Raw genomic sequence first — 24,838 nt, forward strand, 5'->3', positions numbered from 1 at the left:
AAAAAGAAGAAGAAAAGAAAAGAAAAGAAAGGAAAAGAAAAGAAAAGAAAAGAAAAGAAAAGAAAAGAAAAGAAAAGAAAAGAAAAGAAAAGAAAAGAAAAGAAAAAAGAAAAGAAAAGAAAAAAAGGAAGAAGAAACATTATTGTAAAGCAGATTTAGTAAGACCAGGTCAAGTCTAAGCCGTTCACTTTTAAGTGTGGCCTATTTTTCCTCATGGAAAAAGTGCTACTTTCCAAATATGTACTGAGATATAATTTGCTCTTTAATTGACTGTCTCTTGAAGATCATATTCCATTTTAAATAACTTCAAAGTGTACAGTACAGATCTTTGTCTAAGACCAGCTCTGAGCGCCATGTGTCTTCCTGAGTGTCGGGGTACAGATATTCTGTGTATTTTGGAACTGAAGGATAGAATTATAGATGATGAACTTGCTCACTATGAGTTCCAGAGCGTAACTGCTCCTGTTGTTTTCCTATTCTTTTCCACAAGAAGCAGATATTTCCATGAGGCATTTCTCAAATTATACAACTGCTCTCATTTCTTTCCATTGACCCAAGCAGTTTCATGGGGCTTTATTTGCTCCCACTAAGTTAGTTTTTTGAACAGAAAAGGATTTACATGGAGGTGTGTCTTGAAACTGGTCTGAAAATCTTGTGTTCCCATTTCAGAATTAAAGAAGTTATCATTTTTATAGGTGCAACACAGAGAGTGACTGGTATCAGATCCATGAAAATATCATTAAAAAGCTGAATGCACGTTACAACTTGACTGGTTCCAATGCAGGTGAGTAATGTTTTTTATGTTTTTGTCTCCAAATGAAGTGGCTCTATTTTAGAAAATCTAATGTCTATGAAAGAAATGGTATTTCATATTCAGAAAAATAGTCATACTGGGTGAAAATATGTGCTATTGCCTTTTGTATGCACATTTTTTAAAAAAATCATGGAGATTTCTTCAAGAAATTATGTAAAATAAACTTGCTCTTTGCTGAAGAGCTACAATTTGCTGTGGAAATCTCTTCATGTGTGGGGCCAATCGAAGTATTGATGTGCATTGCTTGATGATTTGCACTTGCACTTTACATACATAAAATATCATAAAAAAATTAACTAGGTCCTACAGATCTGTCTGCAGAGCTAATGCTCTCTGTGTTTTTACTGGCCAACAGAGCAAAAAGCAAAGTTGATATTCAGGGACTTACCAGTAGCCTTCCATATTTAATTGTCTGTAACCAGGTGTCATCAAAGTAAATTCAAATGGAAAACTTAGGAATTGAGTGATGACTGACCTTTGCTAATGTCAGGTGATGGCTTAAACCAGAGGAGATGCTGGATTTGCTTCTTTTTGGTTTTTGGAATGCCAGCTTGTTAACTTTTTTGTAGTGCTGTTTTCCAGGAAAACGGTCAAACCTGAAGGGAAACCAGAAATGAAAGCTTATGAATCTGTTGTGCTACTATTCAAATACTATTTTGCCCCAGTGAAACACTTACTATTTGAAATATGAATATGGAAAAATCTCAAATGAATTCAATTTTCTAAGTTGCACTGTGGTTATAAACCCATGTAGTAAGCCTCATGCTCTTTTGATTTGATTTAAAGGATAATGTTTATCTCACAAATGTATATTCAGCAGTCTTTAGTGGATGTCTAAGAAGTGCATAAAAGCTCCTGATATTTATCAAGACTGAAATTGTGTATTTAATCAATCTAATCCTATTGTTTTATTACTTCTATTTTTGCAGAGTCTAGCCACATACATACATATATTTAAGGTTTAGAATGTAGAGGATCGTACTGGACTACAATTATTAAATTAATATAGTAAAAATATAAAAGCACATTACTAAAATTGATATCTTTATTTATTGTTAAAAATGATAACAAGTCTTTTCTGCATAATCAGTCTAGAGATAAAGGTGATATTTTGAATTTTTAGAAAATTGGAGCATACCTTTTACTCAACTTGCAAAGCTATGGAACATTTTAAAAATACATAATTCAAGACCAGTACAGATATCTTTTCTGAATATTAGATAGAAAATCCAACATGTATGATAAAGAATGCATGCGTTTTGGTTTCTAAATAGGTACATTGCTTCTAGCATTAATGCAAGTTTCATGGTTTGCAAAAGATGGCTTGTTGTTTATAAATGAGGTTTTCTGTGTAAATTTTGCTATGAACCATTTAACTTGTCCATCTATGTCCTCACTTGAAAAAGAAAAATAGAAAGAGTTGCTAATTTCTGAATAGGCAGTTAAAGTAGTACAATGTGGCATGCTGTATGCTCCTAAGTGATTCTTGTTGGCAGTGGCATGATTCAGATTATAAGGCTAGTGCGTGCTTGCAGCCCAGAAGGGCAGCTTTATCTTGGGCTGCATCAAAAAGAGGGGTGGCCAGTAGGGAGATGGAAGTGATTGTCCCCCTCTACTCTTCCCTTGTGAGACCCCATCTGGAGTACTGTGTCCAGACAATATGGAGAGCTGCTGGAGTTCAGAGGAGGGCCACAAAAATGATCAGAAAGCTGGAGCACCTCTGCTATGAAGACAGCTGAGGGAGCTGGGCTTGTTCATTTTGGAGAAGACCTCAGAGAGACTTCATTGCTGCCTGTCAGAATGTAAAGAGCTTATAAACAGGGGGGAGACCAACTTTTTACATCTTCTGATAGTGATAGGACAAGGGGGAATGATTTGAAACTAAAAGAGGAGAGGCTTAGATTAGATGCTAGGAGGAAATTCTTTACTCAGAGGGTGGTGAGGCACTGGCACAGGCTGTAAAGAGAAGCTGTGGATGCGCCATTCCTGGAGGTGTTGGATGAGGAGGTGTTGGAAGGTGAGTTTGGATTGGGACCTTGGGCAGCTTGATCTGGTGAGTAGCAGCCCTGCCCATGGCAAGGAGTTGGAACTAGATGGTCTGTAAGGTTCCTTCCAACACAAGGCGTTCTGTGATTCTCATGAAATAGAAGTTCATAGCTAAATACCCTTTTGTCCTTGGAGACATTCAATACATTTAAATTCTCTTAATTAAGTAATTATCAACATAAAAGACATGTGGGACATGACTTTTTTCAGATTGCAAGTGCTGGAAAATAAAGCTAGCACATTCAATACCAGCTACGTTTTGATAAAGGGATGTCTGGAGAGGGAAGCAAGAGAGAGTAGCACTTGTGGAGGCTGGAGAGGGAAAGAGGATGCAAGTAGTAGTGCCACTTCGAATACTGAGTGACTAAAACACAAACTATGAAAGGTTATTTACATCGCACATGTGAAACTTGTTCCTCTGTGACTGCTTAGAAGCCTGAAAACACTTGAAAGACTTCAACAATATGTTCAGATACTTCTGCTGACACCTCATGGAAAAAGTTGTTGTTACACTGGTACGTATTTTCCCTTTGCTGTCTTTGCAATAGTTTTGAATGACTGGTGCTGAAGGCCCACTTGACTTGTCTGCTGTCTTGTATTTGTGAAAAAGGGGGAGAAAAGAGTAAATTTTTGTTACGGGACACACAGGTTTTTTACTGTCTCAAGATCCGTTGTAGGTATAAGCCAAATGTAAGGAAGCTTGAACGTTTGGTTTTTTAAAGTCACTTTAAAAAGACTTAAGAACTGAAACACAATCAGCACACAAGGGCAAAAATTCATCAGACTGTTATCTATGTTCTGGGCTTACTTCCTCTGAAGTTTTTGTCCTGTACAGTTTCTTCCAGCTCAGCAGATTTTTACATACAGTTTTAGTCTCCAGAAATGACTGTCTCTCACTACTGAAATAGTTATATATGAAAATTCATATCATTCCTCGGCAAAAAATGTCTTCCAGTTTTCTGGGAAAAAAACGAAAGCAAACCCAAACTGTCCTTGTCTTACATGTAAAAAACAAATTCTCATTCTATAGCTTCTCTATTTAACATTCAAAATCCCACCACCCAAAAAATGTTTTTTTCCACTTTAACTCATGGCAATTTTTACTTCTTGTGTAGGATCTTCATGAATCTTCTTCTCAGCTTGAATCTACATTAAAGGCAAGGGCCAAATAAAGATAAAAATATTAAAGACTCATTACTTTGCTTTTCAGGGCAAAAATATGTGGAAAATGAATTTTTCTATTAGGAGTTCACACCCAATTACTCCAATCTTGCATTGAAAATACCACATTTATATTTATCAATCTGTAGGACCAAAAAGCAGTGAAATGTATAGTGCAGATACAGAAAACAGTTCCTTGCTTATCTTGAACCGTATCAAATTGTCCTCTATCTCCTTTTTGCTGTTTTCTTCATTAGTTCATTCAGATCTGGGCAGTTCCAGTTTATGCAGCTGCTATGCTGAGGCTGCAAAAAGTAAACATATTTGTTTACTGCATGTCACTTTACTGCACATTTATTATGTTCTTATTTTAATTGTCTGAATTTCAGAATGAAAAAACGCTAATAAATTGTAAAGAAAAAAAAGCCAATTTCATGCTAGTTTTTAATTCTGAAATAAAAGTTCCAAAAGGAATGCATAATTTCAGATAAATTAAATATTCAGTGCCTGTGATAGCATAATCATAAGTAATAATATATTTTAGGTAGTGGAGCCTAGCCAAAGATTTTGTTTTCACATCGAAACTTGGGATTTTGTCACATGTAATATTTTTTTTTTTAGGGTTTGCAGTGTAGGTTGTGGTAGCAGATGTTATTCTCTGGCAGTGTGGCTGTGAAACTATATTCTAGACCTTTCTTAGGTCTTTATTAAGTAAGTGGTATTGGATGTGGGCTGCTTTTCTCTTTAATAAAAGAGGAACTAGTGTGCAAAGTGCCTTGTAAACTGTTATTGATCATATAACAACTGCCTGCATTTGCCTACAGAAGTACTGTGTGTGAGTGAACCTGTTGAATTTAAAGTGCATTTTAGGACAAGGGGCAAGAGAACAAGGCCAAATCTGGTTGTCACTGAATATTTTTTTATACAATAATACATAAATAAAAATCAGTGAGTGCAGCTCTCATTTTCACGGTTATGCAAAGTCTTGTATTTCTTCTCTTTCTTTTTAGTAACAGTTTATGATGCATAACCTTATATTCTTGCTTATGCTACCACATTTTTTATCCAGTTCTTTATACTCTTGAAGTATAATTAAATACAGCATACTGTGATGGAATGAATGTCCTTGAATAGAGTAGTCCTTTGGGATCTGAATATGGAGGTTTTGACTGAAAAAATCACCCATTTAAACAGTGATCGTTCTTAATGTAATCCCTACTTAAACACCATCAACATCTCAAAAGTTCCTAGTTCTAGTACAAGGTGTCTTCCCATAGACACCAAAAAATGTGTTATTTTTGCCACTGCTTGAAGCTGGAAGCACGTCTCAATACTTGCTCCATCAGGGTATGCGTGGTCTGGATGTAGCACTGGATAGAAAAAAATGCTGGAGCTGATTGCTGTGGCTCATGTGCTCGTGTTACTTCAGGAGATATATAATTATTCACTTACTTTTCCATAAAAATAATTTACTCCAGTGAAGAAAATGTCTCGGTTCAGACTCTGACTTGGAAAAGGATTTTCAGTCTGTCTCACATGTCCCAGATGAGAATGCTAATCACTTGACTTCTCAGACTTCCCTGCAGCAACTCTTCAGATTTGTATAAGATCAGAAAATATTCATTATACCACAGGGGAAGTAAAAATGGTTCTAAAGCATGCAGAATATTGCATGATTTTTCATAAATGTGATCTATATTCACATTGTCTTAGCAAATCCCAGTGAGAAGACATTTAAGCCTTGACCTTGTGTTACATGAGAATTTTCTCCCTAATGAATTAGCTTACAAAATGCATCTTAAAAATTATTAAAAATATACTTGCAATTTCTTCCTCCCCTCTCCTTAGAAAAAACAGACTGGATTGCTTTGTTTTCCTTTAAAAGGATCCAAGACATTCCTTCTTGCACCACTTTTTTACTTGAGGTTCCTGATGTTTTCATGTGTAAGCTCCTCTGTAAATGCCAATTTATTCCTTTATAACAAGTCTTTAAAAGCTGCATGACCTTGATGCAGTAATTCTGAAGAGATAAGGCAAGGACACACGTGCTTTTCACCTGCTTCAACAAAGGTGAAAATCCTTTCAGATTCTATAGCAATTAAAGTACTGGTGTAAGAATTTAAAAATATGTATCTAGCTGCTGCAGACTTAGACTCTTCTGTGGATTCTGCAAAAATAATAAATGTAATGGGGAGATCTTTTCCTGTGCTGTTATCTCGGAATGCTCTGATGAATAAGAGAAGGATGATGTAAACTAATTGCGTGTTTACTGAGTGCAGTATGGTGGTAGCAATGCCAAACTGCATTGCAACTCCACTGACAACACTGGCAACTACACATTAATTTTAATTGATGGGAGGGCCTTAAACTTTAGAGGAGATGCGTTGAAAATAGTGGAATTTCTCTTGCCATTCCTGTCATGAGTGTGATTTTTTTTCCCATTTGTTTTTTATTTTCAGTATGGTGGCCAGTTTTAATTTTTCTGTTGCATTACGTGTCAAAATACAGTTCTTGATAAGTCATGCACTCTTGTATATAGTTTAGATCATAAAAACAATAAAATCAGAAATAACTGTATTGTATATTATAGAAGGAAGAAATAAATATTTATTTTAAATACAGCAGAAGCAATATATGAACGGGGAGGCTGTCCAGAAGACAAATCCAGGTTGTGATTTGATTTTTAAAAGGCTATCCTAAGTACGACAGCCATAAACGTAAATGCTTTTTCTTTAAAAGAAAATGCACAGGTATATTCTACAAATATATGGTTTACTGTCACTAATAAATTGAAAGTTGTTCCTGTGATACATGTGCAAAAACCTGCAGGCGTAGCATCATCTAAAGGTCTTGTGGTCTGGCCCCAACTCAAAGCAAAACTAGCTTCTGTCTTTGTGGAATCTCTTCTGATGTTCAGGGAGATTGCTCATTAAAGGCATGTTTTGTTACAGTGCTATCATTTTAATTCAACCAGACCAAAGTATGTTTCATAAAGCAAACCATCTAGTTGAGGGAAACTATTGTCACCTCATATATTTGTTTTCCCAAGAATAATGTTGGTTTGTACTGAAACTCAGGTTATCTCAGTGCTCACGTAAGGCATGGTTAGAGAAGGTGAGCCACAAGGAAGACATTCTCAGAGAAAGAGCCCATCTGGCAAGATGCAAGGTCTGAGACAAGTGTGGCACTGGGGGCATTTGAGTTGAAACAGCAGTGTGTGCTCAGGGACAGTCTACATCTTCCTGCACCTCTCTGCTTTCAGCAGCCTCTTGACAATCCAATAATATATTTTCTCCATGGTTACCATCAAACACTGTGATATTAAGAAACAGGTAGAAGGCAGTATACTTTGACCGTTTCATCTTCTGTTTTACCAAAGGTAAGCTTTGGCTTAAAAATTATAAGATTCAGTGGGGAAGTCTTTTGGAGTTATTTACCTTCCAGTGCTGAAACTGTGGAAGCTTCATGAGAAGCATCGTTTTCCCCTACTTTTTATGATGAAAACCTATAAGAAATCAAGTACAGAAGAGAATTTGTTAGCTCGGTGTACGAGTTTATAGAACACGTATTGGCAACACTGTGACAACTTTACACACTATTTTCTGGATACAAGATGTAGTCCATCATCAGAGGTGTTCAAGAAATGTTTAGATGTTGTAATGAAGGACATGGTTTAGTGGAAAAATATTGGTGGTAGGTGGATGATTGGACTGGGTGATCTTGGAGGTCTTTTCCAACCTTGGTGGTTCTATGATTCAGCATGACAGTACCCCAGCATCTCACAGTATTAGCCCACTTGGAGTTGTTGTGAGGAAACCTTCTCCTGACTTGGTGAGAGTGATGGGTGAGGAATAATGTATTAATGTCCTTATGGAAGCAGCTACTGCTGTTAGTCGTAGGGAGGAAGTTTGGGCTCACAGTGGAGAGAGGAAGGGAGGGAAATGAGGAAGAATGAGGGCAGGAGTGGTGATGTGCTTAAAAGAGGAGAAACAGAACAAAATAGACAACCAGGTAACTCCTGAGCTTATGGTTCATCACATTCAGCTTCAACCTACATCTTTAGTATCAAAAGGCCTGTCAATATCTAAATAGAGGATATAAGAAGGGGACAGACTATACCTAGTAGGGTCTATCATGAAAAGACAAGGGGAAATTGTTCCAAATTAAAAGAGGAGAGATTTAGACTGTATGTAGAGAAAAAGGTTTTTACAATAAAAGTAGTGAAGCTCTGAAACAGGTTGCCCAGATTGGTTGTAGGTGCTCTGTCCCAGAGATGTTCAAAGTTAAGCTCTGAGCAATGTGATTTAGCTGTAGATGTCCCAGTTCACTGCAGGAGAGTTGAACTAAATGACCTGTAAGGGTCTCTTCCAACTCAAATGATTCTATGATTCTATGATTTGTGCTCAGCTGAGGGCACTGTTTGTGCTGTTTGTCCCTGAGCACACACTCCTGTTTCTACTCAAATGCCCCCAATGCCACACTTGTCTCAGAGCTTGCATCTTGCCAAATGGGCTCTTTCTCTGACAATTGAGAGAGCACATCTCAGAGCAAATATATTTATTTAATTACTTTACTTCTATGACAATCTATTAATTTGCCAGTTTTAATCTTTTGTTACATTTTGTGACAAAGAGACTGCGTATTCTGTTGTGATGTGTTTAAGAATTAGTTGTCACTGAAGGCTGATATTTGAAATACATTTAAGATAAGAACTGCAGTTGTATGTGCTTCATCGTAAGTACATAATGAATTAAGGCATCCCATTTTGTTCTAAACAAATGCCAAAGCTGAAAGATTAAATGTAGAAAGATTAAATAGAGAATTTACTCAAGTTGTTCCTCAAGCTCATTTAGGTTTGAATAACAGCTATGAAGTAATGAAAAACCAGTTTTAATGAAAGTTTTTAGACAAAAATTTGCAGATTTTTCCTTTTTTCAAGTACATTTTAACAGAATGCCTGACACTATTCAGCAATTGAATATTAAACTCCTTCTTCCAAATTCAAGTGTAACCCATATCTGTTACCTAGTCTACAGTATAGTGTTAACTGCAATAGTTTCTGGAAAAGATATTGATCTTTAAAAGTGTCAGACTCATAAATCGATCAGATATAAATTTGTATGTTTATATGGCAGTCTGAGCTTGTCTTGCTGTCTGTGAAGGTTCTAGATTTACCGAAAGGAAAACATGTCAGATTCAGGATATTTTTTTGGTGTAGTGATCCATAAGTGTCCTTCCTAAGTATCTAAGGGAAGATTGAAGGCAAATGGATGAGGTCAGGCTCTTCTCAGTGATGTATAGCAATAAGACAAGGAGTGGTGGCCTAAAACTTGAACACTGGAAGTTCCATACAAACATGTGGAAGAACTTCTTTATAGGAGGGATGACAGAGTGCTGGAACAGGTTTCCCAGAGAGGTTGTGAAATCTCCTTCTGTGGAGATATTCAAGACCCATCTGGATGCCTACTTGTGCAACCTATTGTAGGGAATTTGCTTTAGCAGGGGGATTGGACTCGACAGTCTCTTGAGGTCTCTTCCAACTCCTTCAATTCTGTGATTCTATGATTCACACAGCATGACTATGACTTTAGAAAAATTAAATTCAAATTGTATTGTTGGACAAAAACTTTTCCAAAAGCTGTTCCAAAGAGCTGTTTCTGCTTGTTACAAGTTTATTAGTAACAAGCTGCTACTAATAAATGCCATCTTTGACTTCCTTATGTTTATCTACTGAAAGAATAACAAGTGTTAAGACAGCTTCAAATGATAAAATTAATGAAACATACACACAAGATTTTATCTCCTCCAGTGATTTTTGTTACAAATTCACTACTAACATTACCTGGGCTTTTTGGTTGTGAGGATTTGTTTTTAACACTTTCTAGGTTTCAGGTAAATGTTGCCTGTTTCTTTATTTGAAACAAGATGTAATTGGAATGCAAGTATCTAAATTAATTAGGCATTTATTTTGTTCATTCAGAGTAACTGTAACAAGGCTGGTGGAGACTGAATTTACCTCTCTTTTTCTGTGCGCTCCCAGACTGTAATTTGTGAGATTTACTCCAAAGATTTTACTGTGACCAAATTTCACAAGATTTAGACAATTGTTTTACCTAAATTACATTGAATTAATAATTAATTTTGTTTTCCAATTATAATATGGAAATCTACTGGTTTGATCTTTGCAGTTGTAATTTGGATAGTTTAAATACTAGCAAATATGCAAACACCTGTATGCTTTCTGAATACTCTTAACACCCTTAGGCAGCTTAATTTGAACAGATACTTTATTTCTTTGTCTTTCTTAAAATACAAACACTGCTGAATACTTTTCTGTCTGACTTTCGACTTTATTGTTTTGTTGGTATTTTTCTTTTCTTTTGTTTTGTTTTTCTGTTGGCTTCCTGAGCAGCTGCTAGGCATTTTCTCCTTAATGTAATCTAGGATGCTTTGCAGCGAGTAGATAGAAGCTGAATATAAATGCTTTCCCCTCCTCCAGAAGCTCAAATGCAAATGAGTATGTAAGCATAATAAACAGTTGCCTTTTGTCATTACTAAATACAGAAATCAATAATGCAGTATAAAATCTGTCTTAAGTTAAAATCACATATCTAACAGAAATACAGAATGCTTATTCAGCAGGTTTTTGATTTCTGTATTGAATATCATCTGAGTGATAAAAATCGTCTATGGTACAAGTTAATTGTGAGAAATCTCTTGTGCTTGCAAATGATGTAAAAACAAATCTGTTAGCAGCAGCACACAAAGCCTTGTAGTAATATTTTAAAAACAGAAGTAAATAAAGAATGATAGCTAACACAATAGATTTTAATTGCCATTAAAATATAATCTAAGGTGATTAAAGTTTTGTCTAATTAAAGAAAATATGCCAGTCATTTAGACACTGGATCATCATTTTCATTTTATGTTTTAGCTCCAAATTTTCTAGAAATGGGAAATTTGTAGTTTTGAAGAGATTCTAGGGCTGTTAAATGCTGCCATTATCCTATCAGCCACCATCAGATGCTTTATATTGTGGCATCTTACATTTTTCTGTTTTGCTTTGTCCGTGCACAACTGTTACTGCATGAATAGTCTAATAGTATTTATTTATATACTGTATGAAACTGAACTCTTTAGATTTGGCTGATAATTTTATTGTTCATTCACACCTAATTTCCTCCATTAAATTAGAGTTGACAGACATCATCAGAGTGAAATTAATTAAAAATAAATTGTATTAATTTTGTTATATGATATAAAAGGAGTTCATTTTTTCATAGGAGAAAAGTTAATGATTTATCTTTCTATCACCTCATATAAAAAAAAGTACCTCTAATGCCTTCATTGCATTTCTTTTGTTTGAGTATCTTCTTCATCTCCCCAAATTAGATGCTGACCAAATTGAAAGCCTATTCCTGTTTGACCCTGTCTCATTGCTGACTGTTGATTAAACCTTCCTTTCTCAGAGCAGTAATCTTATCTTCCACTTTCTGTTCTTCTCCATAGAGATAGCTACAATTACTTGCAAATTGAATTCAGTGACTTTCTAGCCATTACAGTGTTGCACAAAATTCTGGTTACATCTTGGTGAGAAAGGTGGTGTCTTCGAACTACTTGGCTCCTCCTCATTTCTTTTTGTTTTTCATTGTGTCTGAGAGATTGCTTCTTCACTTCAATTGGATGTGCATCCTAATAAAATCTGAATGGCTCTGTGTCTGTATAATGTAAATGATCTTAGTTAGCTCTAATTGATAATCAGGTAGCCTGATTTATAATAAGCATGGAAACTTGTCAAACGTTAAGTGATGCTCATAAAATGTGAATTATTTTATCTCCCTTTTTCAGGACTTTTATTTCAGACATATGTTTCCTCAGTTACAATGGGAGTGTAGCTGCTGTTGGCAAGTAGTGTCTTTACAAACCCATGAGTATGGAGTTGCTATTACACATACCTGACCAGTTTTTGTGTTGAGCTGACAGTACTAGGACCTCTCTGGCTTGTCTTGGCCTGCCTGTAGCTTTGTTTTGACTCCTAACAGCATTTATCTAATGACAAAACAATAAATTACGGCTACTTTATTTTAGCTCTTGCTTAGCTTTGTTCAGCTGTGTGATGCTGTGTGACAGATGGCAGCAGAAGGGCAATGACAGAATGGTGGCTGACATGGGAGTGTGCCTATAAAGCAAAGGTGTTTAACTGAATGTCTGCGGTGGAAAAAAAATTGTATCCATTCACATCCTTTGAAACTTGCTGAATGTTTGTGGAAACCAAAGAGTGGATGTGAGCACAGTGATACAGTGGGTGGTGCTTTGCAGCTAGTGGTGACAGTAGGTCAAGTCTGCTGGTGCAAACGTTTGTAAGCATGGCATGCAGGCTCTTGTTTATTGCTGGCAAAAATGCATAGGAAGTAGTGGTGACTATGTTGAAGAAGAGTGTTTTGTAGCTGAGAATATTCTTTATCAAATAATGTCATTGTGCTCTTTGTATCTGTTTTAGTTTCCATGGAAATAAATAGGACGCATTAGTTTCAGAGCAACCTATGTAATAGATGACTATAACATGAAGTTACTGTGCATAGAATTGGTTCTCTGTAATCAAATGAAATGGAGCGCGGGAGAGTAAAGACGTACAATGATACCTGAGACTTGAAAGTACTGCCAATGGTGTATATGCTGGAAGGTTTGTATTTAAATATGTCACTGTAGCAGTACTTAATTTTAAGTATTTTAGTATCATTGTAACTGGACTCCTTAGTTAGACTAGTATAAATTCTCTTAGGAGTAATGAGTTCCTGGCTTTTCATATACAGCATATTATTTATTTTTATCTCTCCTGTACTGAGGACTCCACATCTGGACACAGTACTCCCAGCGACGTCTCACCAGCACAGTGCAGAGCGGCAGGATCACCTCCCCAGCCCTGCTGGCCACGCTTCTTTTGATGCAACCCAGAATACAGTTTGCTTTCTGTTTTGTGAGGGCACATTGCTGGTACATGTCCAGCTTCCTATCCACTGGTACCCCTTTTTCAGCAGGGCTAAATATTCATATTTCATTGATTATGGTGTTTATGCTCCTGACTTCAGCACCTTCAGATTTACTGGCTCTTCTGCTCTTGCCAATTTTCTTTTCATTTGGAAACTGGGTCCTCAGTAATACAGCTGTTAACTTGAAACCTTTGTCTTCAGAGGTTCTTCAGACATAAGTAGATGACAAATTTCATTTTTGGATAGTGAAAACTGTGAAAAGCAGAGTTCTAACACTATTCTTCCCATGCATGGACAAGTGTTTCATATTCACAGAATCATAGAATTTCTCAGGTTGGAAAAGACCAAAATTAAAAACAAACAAACATATAAATAAATACATAAATTAATTAATTAATAAAAAACAAAACCACACCAATTTAATGAATGAACAAAAAATCATTTGGAAAAGACCTTAAAGATCATCAAGTCCAATCACAACCTAACCATACTATCCAACAACCCTCCGCTAAATCATGTCCCTGAGCACCACATCCAAATGGTTTTTAAACACATTCAGGCATGGTGACCACCAAATTCTTGACAGACAGTATATTTCTCAAGTTAAAGCTATTCTGCCACTGATGAGTTTTTGATATTTATCTTGGGTTTTACCTAAACAAAATTATTCGTAGAAATCTGTGAAATCTTAGAAAACACAATCACCTTGTACAACACCAGTGTACAGTACCTGATTAATGTTGTTGTTGTTTATGTGATCTGGAGCAGTGACAAATGTTTTTCTTCAGGTTTCCAAGGAAACAGTGAAGTGGAGGTATATGGGGGTATGAATACACGCAAGGGGTTATGAATATGCATAGTTATGTATAACAGCATCTCAAAATATAGGAGGAACAAGATTGACAGTGGGCTAAGTATCAGTATTTCTAACTGTCCAGCAGATCCAACCTAGTTTTTTTCCTTCCAGCAATGAAAAACTTTCCACCTACTCTAAGAGTGTCTGGATTTTGCCTCTCCAACCTCTTACCAACAGGGAAAGGACATAGAAGGGTCTTGTACTATAATCTGGGCCACTGTATGGTTTATTTTCTGGCTTACACTGATAATAATTATTACTATTTCCTAAATTTACGTGGTTACCACAGAACAAATTACCATTACTGGGATGATTAATGTTCATAGTATTAAATTTAGTCCTTAAAATAAAATAGGCTTCACTGAATGCTTTTCCTTCTAAGATCTATTTACGCGCTTAATTGAAGATGTGTAGGTGTGTTGTTTTTCATTTAAGAGAATGGAAGTCTGGTCAGAACATCACATTCTCCATAGGTGCCAAAATAATATATCATAAATGAAAATAAGAGGAAAAAGATAGAAGTTGTCAAGCTAATCAGATCTCTGGTCTCTTACATTCATGAGACTGGATTAGCAATACTGAAGGCTGATTTTTCAGACTGGAATTTAGAACCATCAGTAAAATTCATTCATTTAAATATAACATGCTTGTAGGGAAATTTTCTGACAAAGACCAAATGACTGATGACCTTGTTGTTCAGTTTGTGTGTGCATGCTATTTACTTAAGCTTAATCTGAATTTAATTATGACTTGACTGAGATTTTTCTTTATCTTTGGTTGTTGAGTGTATGTGAAGAGTTTTATCTTCCCCTTGATCTGTCTGTTGACACGTGATATGCTGTAGTAATGTTGAAGGTCAGGGAAGATTAATCTCTACAAGCTGTATCCTGACACTTGTCTTGGTGATTACTTTTGAAATAACCATAAGGCATTCTTGTTGTTTTTGCTAATTTTAGCTCTGTCTGCAATGATTTTGTATGCTGCAGCTATGATAGGTGAAGTTATTCTTCCAAGATTCTTGAGGAGTAAATATTGGGAAATGATTATACGGCCACCTTTGAATTTTGCCTGTCTTCTAGCAAACAGAAGAACATGATTGATTAAATCTGATTAATATTGATGAAAAGTTTCAATCTCAGTCATTATGAAATTACTGAGTCTATGTGACAAATACCAATTATGCTAGATTCGTTTATTAGGAATTTAATTCTTCTAATATTGGATATTCTGATATTATATAACCTTGTATAAGGTGAAGTGATGCACAGTAATGAAATGTTCATGTTTTTCAAAGGGATAGGGAGCATTGTGGTTGTACTATTTCCTGCATAACACTGAAGGCAGCATTGGGTTGAAGTAAATGAAAAAGTGAAATGATAGCAAATATTATTGATTGATGTTTCTCTAAATTGATGTTTCTTTAATATTTTTCTCCAGTCAAAGTCACCATCCATCTCTATTGAGACAATTTTGATCTGATGTGTCATTGTAGTTTACTTACACATCATTAATAATTTGGTAATGATAATCACAGGCTGTTTGAATGTCTTACTTTCCCTTGTTTTTCTCTTGATTTTCAGGTCTAGCAGTTTCTCTTCAGTTGCTTCATGGAGACATAGAACAAATTAGGAGAGAGTATACATCTATGTTTACCCATGGAGTATCCATAACAAGGAAACTAGGTTTTTCCAATATTATCATGCCTGGTAAGTTGAAAAGAACAAGTTTTCATTAAGGAGCAAGAGAAAGAAATAGTGAGGAATTAACGAGTACTCATTTGCTTTCCAAATAAATATGGAATTCTGAAAATTATTAAATTTTCCAGAGACTTTTTTTTGGATGCAAATAAAAGAAAACTGTATCCCAGGTTGTGTATTACATAGTTACTAAGTCAGTGTCAAAAGAGCATGCAGAGATAGTTGTCTGCTTTCTGGAAGTGAAGATGACTGGATGCAAGACTACTGAGCTCTACACAGATAAAGAGGCAACCAGAGCATGGAGCAGGTAAACTCTAAATAAGGACTCACAGACTTTCAGTGACACAGTGCAGCTTCTGATTTCACCCAGTTGATGTCTCAACTGATGGAAATAGAGATACTGGAAATGGATAGTAGAAGGAATGTGGAGATTTATTTTCATTAGATTGTATGATAACCCATGGTAGTGCTTAAACAGGTGCTAAAGAAGGTTGAGAGAATGTGTCACTATGAATGTGACCAAGCAAATACAGGGAGAAAACAGATTGTGGTAAGGTAGGTAAAATCTATAGGTCATTCCCAGAAATGAGATCTTTAGCCAGTGTCTCTTCAAAGGAAAAGCATACTTAGGAGCAGCCTACTTTGACACGACTGTTCTGGTGCTGTGGTGTTAGTGAGGAATATTGTAGGGAGGAGCTCACATTTTCATTTCAGCTCTGAGTTTGCGTGCAATCCCTTGGCTCTCTCAGATACAAATAATCTTCAGGACTTGCAGATTCTCAATAGGAACTTTATAAATATATGTACTTTCATTCCTGTATACATAAATTGAAAATAAATTGTGGTTCTGAGACAAGAATATGTAAGCTTCATTGTTTCACAAATCAGAGGAGTCTTAATAGTCTATTCAAACTCAGTAATGAGACTCAGCTTTAGCTGTGGGCATGCACTTTTCTTGAACTTCAGCCTGAAACTTGACAGCTGAGAATTCACTGTTCTGCTCTTACTGCCAGTTAAACATCTGCCCTTCTGCATCCCTCATCAGTACTACTATGCACTTAAAATATGCACACAGCACAAGTTCATAAAGCAGTTTCAGCATTATTATGAAACTGCTGTACTGAAATCACCACAATATTTAGAACAATAAAATGGGTAAGTTAGGTGCTATTTAATTTAAAGGTAGATTATATACATATGTTAAATGAAAATCTTCACTTGAAATCTTAATGCTTATTAGCTAGGTTTTTTGATTGTGTTACTGTTGGATTTCTCATTTGAATCAAATGAATATTACAGATAATATGGCTGATAATTTTGAATGCAGTTTTACAGAGCGCGCTATAATTCCCATTAAGAAACCTTTCTTAACTTACTGATTATCTACATATGATTTAGTGACTTTCAGCTCTGTGTTATCAAATTTTCTTTATTCTATAATAGCTCTGATTTTCCAGTTGTAAAGTAACATGAACTGCTAAAAGCATGTTGTAGCCAAGCACTGTGTAGTGAGCTGCTGCAACTCAAAGAATTGCACAGGCTCAGTTTGACCCTTTCTTATTGAAAAAAAATAATCTATGAACTTTGATGCGCTGATTTCTTAGTCCAAGTATATGCTTACCTCAGTTAAGAAACGTACAACTTCTAGTTTGTGTTTGCTGGCATAGAAGAAATTTCTCCTAGAGGAAAATAATCATCTTATTCTTCTAATGACAAGTTCCAAGGGCTAAGCAGGGCAGTGTGCTCTAGGCGATGAAATGCCTGCTGGAGCCTAGCCTTTGAAATGATTTTTTCTTTTAAAGCTCCCTTTTCATTTTGTATCTCTCTAGTGTCTTTTTTTCAGAGATAAATTAAAGAACTTCATCTTTTGCAACTGGAAATGGTCACTAATTAGGTCTTTTTTTGTTGAAATTGAGTGTGTTGCTCTATCTAATTAGCACTTAGGTTAGGACTCTGAACCAGACTCTCTTGAATTATTTAATAAGAAATACTACATGCTGCTTAGCTGTAGTACTTCTTTTATAAGGTGCCAGATTTTAAGTTGCTCTCCTATTTTGATGTATTTAAACTCTAACTGACCTTCATTTTGCATTGTATCAACCCTTTTCTCTTTAGAGGTTTTGCTTCTGAAAATAACTAGCACCAGCACACATGCCATACCAGAATTTTGATGACAATAACAATGCATGTTTTTGTAGAGCAGTATTTTTTATGTCACTGGAGCCTGACAGGGTGAAGCCATAGAGTGCTCTTTCCAGGACTCGTGAAATTTTTTAATGATGAAATTCAAGAGTTTAAGGAGATGAAGTAGATCAGTAGAAAAAGGCATATGATTCAAGGAGGCTCTTAAATAGGTAATTCATTCTATTCTAGCTGGCAGAATAAGGAAAGGCAGTGAACATGTTACCTTAGGAGCCTAATCTACATGCATTTTTCTAGATTTAACCAGTACACTCCTTTTCAGCATCCAAGTGTGACAGTCGGCAGATGAGCAAGCTGGTATTCTTGGATAGCTTTGTACTGCGTCAAAGGAAAACTGTGTTTATACTCTGAATTTCTATCTTAACATTTCCTGAAAGGACAGACAACCATATAATTATTTAGTATATAAAATTTTCCTTTCGCTGTTTATGAACATACTAAGCTTTTTGAGAAATACTTTAACACATGTAGAAGTTGATGGAATGTGAAAGCCCTTTCACATCTTTCTATATAAATTTTACCTGCTTTTTTGATCTCTTATGTAGTGCCCTCATATCGAATCTGATTCCAAATTTAACATATAGCATTTGCATCGCTGCATAACTTAAGTGCTGGATGTTATGCTCATGTGTTCTTACATGTATGCATGCTTGCATTGGCTCTTTTTCATCTTTGTAGAAAATACCTAGTTCTTTAAAGAAACCCATTCATTAGTGTGTGGTGGTAAACCCTAGTGCAGCTGTTTATCTGAAGGAGTATTTACTGAAGGGGCCAGAGCTCTCTGCTAGGGCAGCCAGTTGTAAACAGACTGAGCTGTCACATGATAAGCATTATATAGCTGCACATCTTTCTCTGTTGTGCTTATCAAACTAGAACTGCATCTGTTTTGCTTTAAGTTACAGTCGTCTTAACGGTCCTAAGTCTACTACTGTTAGCAGGTTTTGCTGCTTGGTACACTCAAAGCCAGAAACTATTCAGTGTGAGACATTAGCAGATAAATCAAAATAATCTCAGGGCTTTCTGTAGAGTTCTTTCTTCACTAAGAAATTTAGTCAGGTTGAACTATTATTTCCTGAAACTCTACCTACGTATTTATTCTGTGCTGCTTTATGCATAATCTAAAGAAGAATTCTTATTTAAAACAGCTAGAGATGTGAGTTGAAATGCTATATATATTTCAGAGTCCATAAGGTATACTACAGAATATAAACAAATGGCTTGTTGACTGATGTCTGAACAGATTTTCGTACACAGATACCAGTTATCTATAGACACTTTTTTTCAGCTTTGGATTTCAGCCAGTGGCATTACCATTGCTGAGATCTGACCACAACTTCCTCTGAATTAAGATCAGACTTTATATTTCTTCCTACTCATCCAAATTATTAAACTCTTTTGAAACTAGAAAAGGCTAAAGAATTGACATGTCTGCACAGTGGTATTGCAGTGACCATTATTTTCCCTGTACGTACCCACAAGTGGTCTAAAACAATGCTGTCTGAGCTAGTCAGTCCTGACTGGAATGTTCTTTGCCAGTAATCCTTCGCTGAGAACTTTTTGGTCTTTTTCGGTCTCTTCTTGTACTGTGGTATCCTCTTGCAAAGGACACAATTAAGAATCCATATGAAGCTGCAGTATTAATTTCTGTAACAGAATTTAATACTTCCAGACTTCTCTTATGTTTGTCAAACCACAGAATTTGCATTTTGTTTCTCAGTGTTGTCTTTTTTAACAGTTTCTGCTTATTCAGCAGGTACAGTGAGCAGCCCAGGATGCTGCAGTGCTTACATGTTTTATATAAGCTTTGTTATGCTTAATTTAGGAATTATTTTTCCCCTTTTTTTAACCATCATAAATGCACTGCTTTGCATTTTTTTTATCGTTTAAGTCCATTAGGTGTCCTTTAGTTGTCCAGTTACATCTCATCAGAATTGTCTTTGAAAGCTGCTGAACATACTACTCATTCATCTGGGTTACTAAAAGATCTTTTGTTCTTTTCATGTGCAAGTACACTCTGTTTTTCTCTCTTTCTTACTCTCTTTGTTTCTCTCTCTCTCTCTTTCTTCCTTTCTTTTTCACAAGCTTTTAAAATGAAACTGTAACTAGAATATTTATCTTTTTTTTTATACAAAAGATCTTACAAAATGCTATCCATGTGATTAACATGAATTTTTCAATGATGTGATTTTGACTAGAAGCATATTCCTCCTTTCAACGCTTAAAATAAGAATCTGGAGAGCAAAAATGAGGAGAAAGCTATGGAATCTGTTCTCTTCATGTGTCTGTGTAGCTGTCACTAGGTTTGGACTTAGTAAAGATTTGTTGATTTTAGGAAGAGAAAAATATGTTTCACACCCTTCCATGTTTTTCTCTTATGAGGAGTGGTATAATTTTTTCCAATCTTCATCAGTCTCTACGGAGTACAAACAGCCTAAATTTCCACCTGCCACTGTTAGCTGTTCTGATTTCCAAGAATCCAGAAATACGTATTTTTAATTACTGAAAGTAATATTGCCTGGATATATTAGTTACACAAAATATATTTAAGCAATATTGTCAAGTAAAGACACCCTGAATTTTGACCTTTCACAAAACTGAACTACTCTGTGGGGAATATGCTCTGCTTTCCAAATCCTATTTCAGAACTTTTTAGAAGCTTTGATCTTTTCTACCAAAGGAATTATCTTCCTTTCTATCTATCTTTCAAGTCACTGCAGAAAACAAAGATAGTAATACATGATTCTGTACTTGGTTAGGCAAGTGCAAGGAATTTTTATATTGTTTTCCTTCTCCTTCCCATAGTGTCTCTCTTCTTTTTTGATTCATTAGTAACCAAAGGAAAAATGGAAGAGGACTATGGGAAGGGAAGAAAAGCCAGAATTTAATTGAACTTCCCTCAATTTTACAATTTCTACATGAAATTTAACAAGTGCCAGAATCTACACCTGTGACAGAGCAATCCTAGATATATACATATATTTGGGTTGGATATTTATGAAAAAATCCTTCCTGGTAAGGCTTTTGGAACAGTCTGCCTAGGAAAGTGGTAAAATCACCACCCTTGGCAGTTTTCAAGGAAAGGGTAGATGTGTTACTGAGGGACGTGGTTTAGTGGGCATGGTGGTGATGGGCTGACAGATGGATTAGATGATCTTAGTGGTCTTTTCCATCCTTAATGGTTCTATGATATGTACAATTTGGGGAATGAAGGGCTGGCTAGCAGCCCTGCAAGAAGGGGTCTGGGGATTCTGTTTGACAGCAATTGAAATATGAGTCAACAATGAGTTCCCTGGCAGCCCCAAGGGCCAAGTGATGATGCTGGAGATGCTTCACCTGCAGTACAGTGTGCGGTTTTGGGCCCCACAATGTAAGAAGGATATAAAACTAATTAGAGTGTGTCCACTGAGCACAGCAAAGATGGTGGAGAGTCTTGAGGGCAGTACAAAGAAGGAGTGGCTGATGTCCTTGGGTTTGCTCAGCCCTGAGCTGAGGGGAGGCCTGATGGCAGCTGCAGCTCCTCACAGGGAGCGGATGGCAGTGCTGAGCTCTGCTCTGTGTGACAGCGACAGGGCCTGAGGGAACGGCATGGAGCTGTGTCAGGGGAGGGGCAGCTGGGAGTTAGGAACAGTTCTTCACCAGAGGGCGGTGGGCATGAAACGGGCTGCCCAGGACGGTGCTCATGGCACTGAGACTATTGGAATTCAAGAAGTGCTTGGACAATAATCTCTCAAAATTCAGTTAAATTCCTCCCAAAATCAACAGTCCCAAGCTTTCTGTTAAACAAGCTTGTAAATCTTTAATTCCCCGCTGCTCAAATCAATTTATTTTACATCTCGTTAGAAGGGAGAGCAAGGAAGGAAGAGTCACAGAGCAATCATGCAAGCTAGATCTACATTTTGTTTAAAATCTGAAAGTTTTGCAGTTTGAGAATCCCTTGTGTCAAGAGCATTTCATATGCTTCATCAGCTTTTTTCAGATGAATGTTTTTTAGGGCTTATTGAGAGTTTCTGCAATAGAGCTGAAAATGCAGATAGAGTTCTGTTGAAAAGGGACACTGAAGTAACTGAGAAAGGAATGGTTTTTTTTTCATCTTATCCTTCATTTTAAATGCCAAAACTTACTAAATCTAATAATAAACAGGCAGTACTGTTACTGTATCACCTACAGTGCAAAACAGAAAATAAATTGTTTCATTAAGGGGAATTCACTTACTACAGTGATGAAATTATTTGTGAAATGCTATGTGCCTGTACGTTTCTGATTTGATCTCTTTAAAGTGTCCTTTAATACATCCTTCTGCACTATGATTTTTCACGAATGGTGAAGAAATTGCATAAATCGAATTTAGTTTTGATTTTTTGTTTTTAAATTAAATACAGATTTGGAACTTGACATGAATTTCTAATATGCTATTTCTAGAAAAGACCAACTTGTTTTGCTTGTTGATATAAGTATATCAGCACAGATATACTTACAGCCTCATAGCTGCTAAGAAGCATTGAGCATACTGACTCAAAGGAGGCAATGTGCTATAAGACTCTCTGACCCTCTTATCAAGTCAAAATCACCATCATCAGTGTGATTTGTTGAGATCTCCCTTACTGACAGCAATGGGGCTACATGGCACTTGCCCCATTCTACAAAGTCTTTTCAAAAGGTTTTATAGAAAACAGTTTTCATCCACAAGATTTAGATCCTGCATAATGCCATTTCATCTGTGCTGTGTCCAGCAAGCTTTGGTCCCTGCAGCTGAAATCTTTTTAAAATCTGTTAAATGCATACTTAAGGTATAAAACAATGCAACTCCTTAGCTTGCATTTTACAAAGATGTAAATTTATCAGAACTTTCTGTAAACAAAATAATATTTTATGCCCCTGTTCAATTCTTGGTTCTAAAGGACCTATAATTCTGCACAAAGCTTTCAAAAAGGCAGCCAGTAACCAAAGCAGCTAGTGAGTTGTGTGTAATTATTTTCAAATTAGCAGCTGCTCTCAGGATAGTTCTGATTTCCACACTGTAAACTGCAACTATCAGAGATGCTACTACAGTCAAATACAGTCACACTTCTTTGTTACCGTGATAAATAACCAAATTGGAATTTATTTTACTAGAAAGCTTTCTAGAGAATGGCTGGCAAACTAAACTCCCTTTCTAACAGACAGTTGCTTTTGATCTTTAATAGCTATCTTCAGCTTGAAAACATCGTTCCATATTAAAATGCTACAATAAAATCTACATTTCTAAATGGGATTGGAATATGAGGAAAGTTGTTGCAGTTGCAACTCACAACTTCCTCAGCGTAAGCAATTCTGACCGTTCTTTTGACACATAGGAACAAATACTTCTAGGAGACAAAAAAAAGGAACAAATACGTGTTCATACACAAATTTTCATGATGCATGTTCAGATCTGCAGTGATTACGTATGTTGCTCTCATTGGCTGAGGTTCAATTGTGAAGCTTCTGTGAGCCAGGGGCAGCTTGTGTGTGAGTCCTGTATCTGGAGTTACATCTTCTGAGCAGCAGCAGGTCTTTGCTTGTATGCAAGCTCCTGAATAGTGATAATTCAGCCTCCTATTTGTGAAGAAAAGAAAGGCTGCAGAGCCATCCCATAATGAAACTGCATAGCAGAGATAATGGGGCCCCTAAGCACACATTGTCATCTCCAGCCTGTGAATTACTCTTGGCTCCTTTCTCTTTTCTGGTTATTTGTGGTTTAGATAGCATCAGGAAGGCTGACCTCCATTAGATAAGTGTGTTCTCCCACAGTCTATTTTGTGGTTGTTTTGGGGCTTTAATTGGCCTTTCCTTTTTCTCCTTTCATTTGCCTGTGTCATGTAATTCATGCATCCTCCACTCAAGTTTAGTGCTTAGATACCTCATTGTTAGCTGAAATGAAGTCATGAAGCTGCTTCTGTTTCTTCTTAGGTCAGAAACCTTGAGCTGTAGTGTGCCTGGTTAGCACCTACATCTGGCTTAAAAAGGATTTGGAGTTTTTCCTTTTGGCCTATAAATAGTGCTTTCAAGACGTTTTTGCCACGTCGAAGCTGAAACGTTTTGGCAGGACCATTTGAAGAGGCAGTTACTGCCAAACCTATGCTGTACACACTTTGATTTAACAACTCAGACATTTCAATTCCGCATCTTTCACATACAATTAAATTCACTTACCACAACAAATGTCCCTTCAGTGTGTGCATTCAACACTTGCGCTGCATGGGAAATAAAAGCTTTATAATCAACCACACCAGTACAGCTTTGCAGTTCTTTATTACATTCTGTGGAACTTTGATTTCCATTTTTGGTTCCATCTCTAACCCTCCCCTTGTACTACAAGCTCTTGTAGGAATGCCTAGGATGTAACTGTAATATTTTAAAATGTAGTTTTGATTAGCCAAACAAATGAAACCTTAGGGCACTAACTAAGTAGTGGTGGGGTCTACTGGGTTGCTTCTGTAATTAGCACAGAAGCTACTGATATAATTTTTCAACGTGATGTGTTATTGCCTGAAAAGAGCAATAACAAACAGGTTCCCTAGATACGCGCTGATCTTCACAGTTCATCCATTTGCCAAAAAAGGACTTATTAATTCTTACTCCAGCAGGGATCAATGCCAAGCTTTGTTTTTCTGCTTTGTTCTTTGTCATCTTACATCTATTCTGCACCAACCTTTTGTTTTACCTGTGGTTGGTTGTATCACGTTAACTTCAGTTTTTATTGTGATAGTGGCTGGAAGATATCTGTGCTACAAGGAGCAGGTTTCTTATGCAGCAGAATGATTCAGAGAACTCATAAACACAATGCGTATCTTCTTTAATTTCCTTTTCTCTGTCTTCTGTTGACTCAGCCTATAACCCACATGTCCAGAAGTGCCATTTGCTTCTCGGGAGTGATTTATCTTTGCAGAACACATTTAATGAATCTTTGTGTTTGTAGTTCACTTCTTGTAGCCTTTTCTTTCCCAGAAAACTGTATGTTAGCCTTAGACAAAACTGAATTACTGTGGAGTTTGATCCCATTTTGTTTAAAACTTATTAACTGGATGCCTACATCCACATGTTTACTGCACAG

The 24,838-nt window shown here is 36.4% G+C and overlaps 1 protein-coding gene across 1 annotated transcript in view; it reads left to right on the forward strand.

Annotated features, from left to right (window-relative positions):
* DOCK4 (dedicator of cytokinesis 4) overlaps positions 1-24,838 on the forward strand; it is a 176,247-nt gene that overhangs the window by 54,892 nt on the left and 96,517 nt on the right. Inside the window, 2 exon segments of the mRNA XM_031552130.1 lie at positions 696-784; positions 15,448-15,573. Coding sequence (XP_031407990.1) covers positions 696-784; positions 15,448-15,573 — 215 coding nt within the window.

This window comes from Meleagris gallopavo, chromosome 1, assembly GCF_000146605.3.
Source record: "Meleagris gallopavo isolate NT-WF06-2002-E0010 breed Aviagen turkey brand Nicholas breeding stock chromosome 1, Turkey_5.1, whole genome shotgun sequence".
NCBI classification, from domain to species: Eukaryota; Metazoa; Chordata; class Aves; order Galliformes; family Phasianidae; genus Meleagris; species Meleagris gallopavo.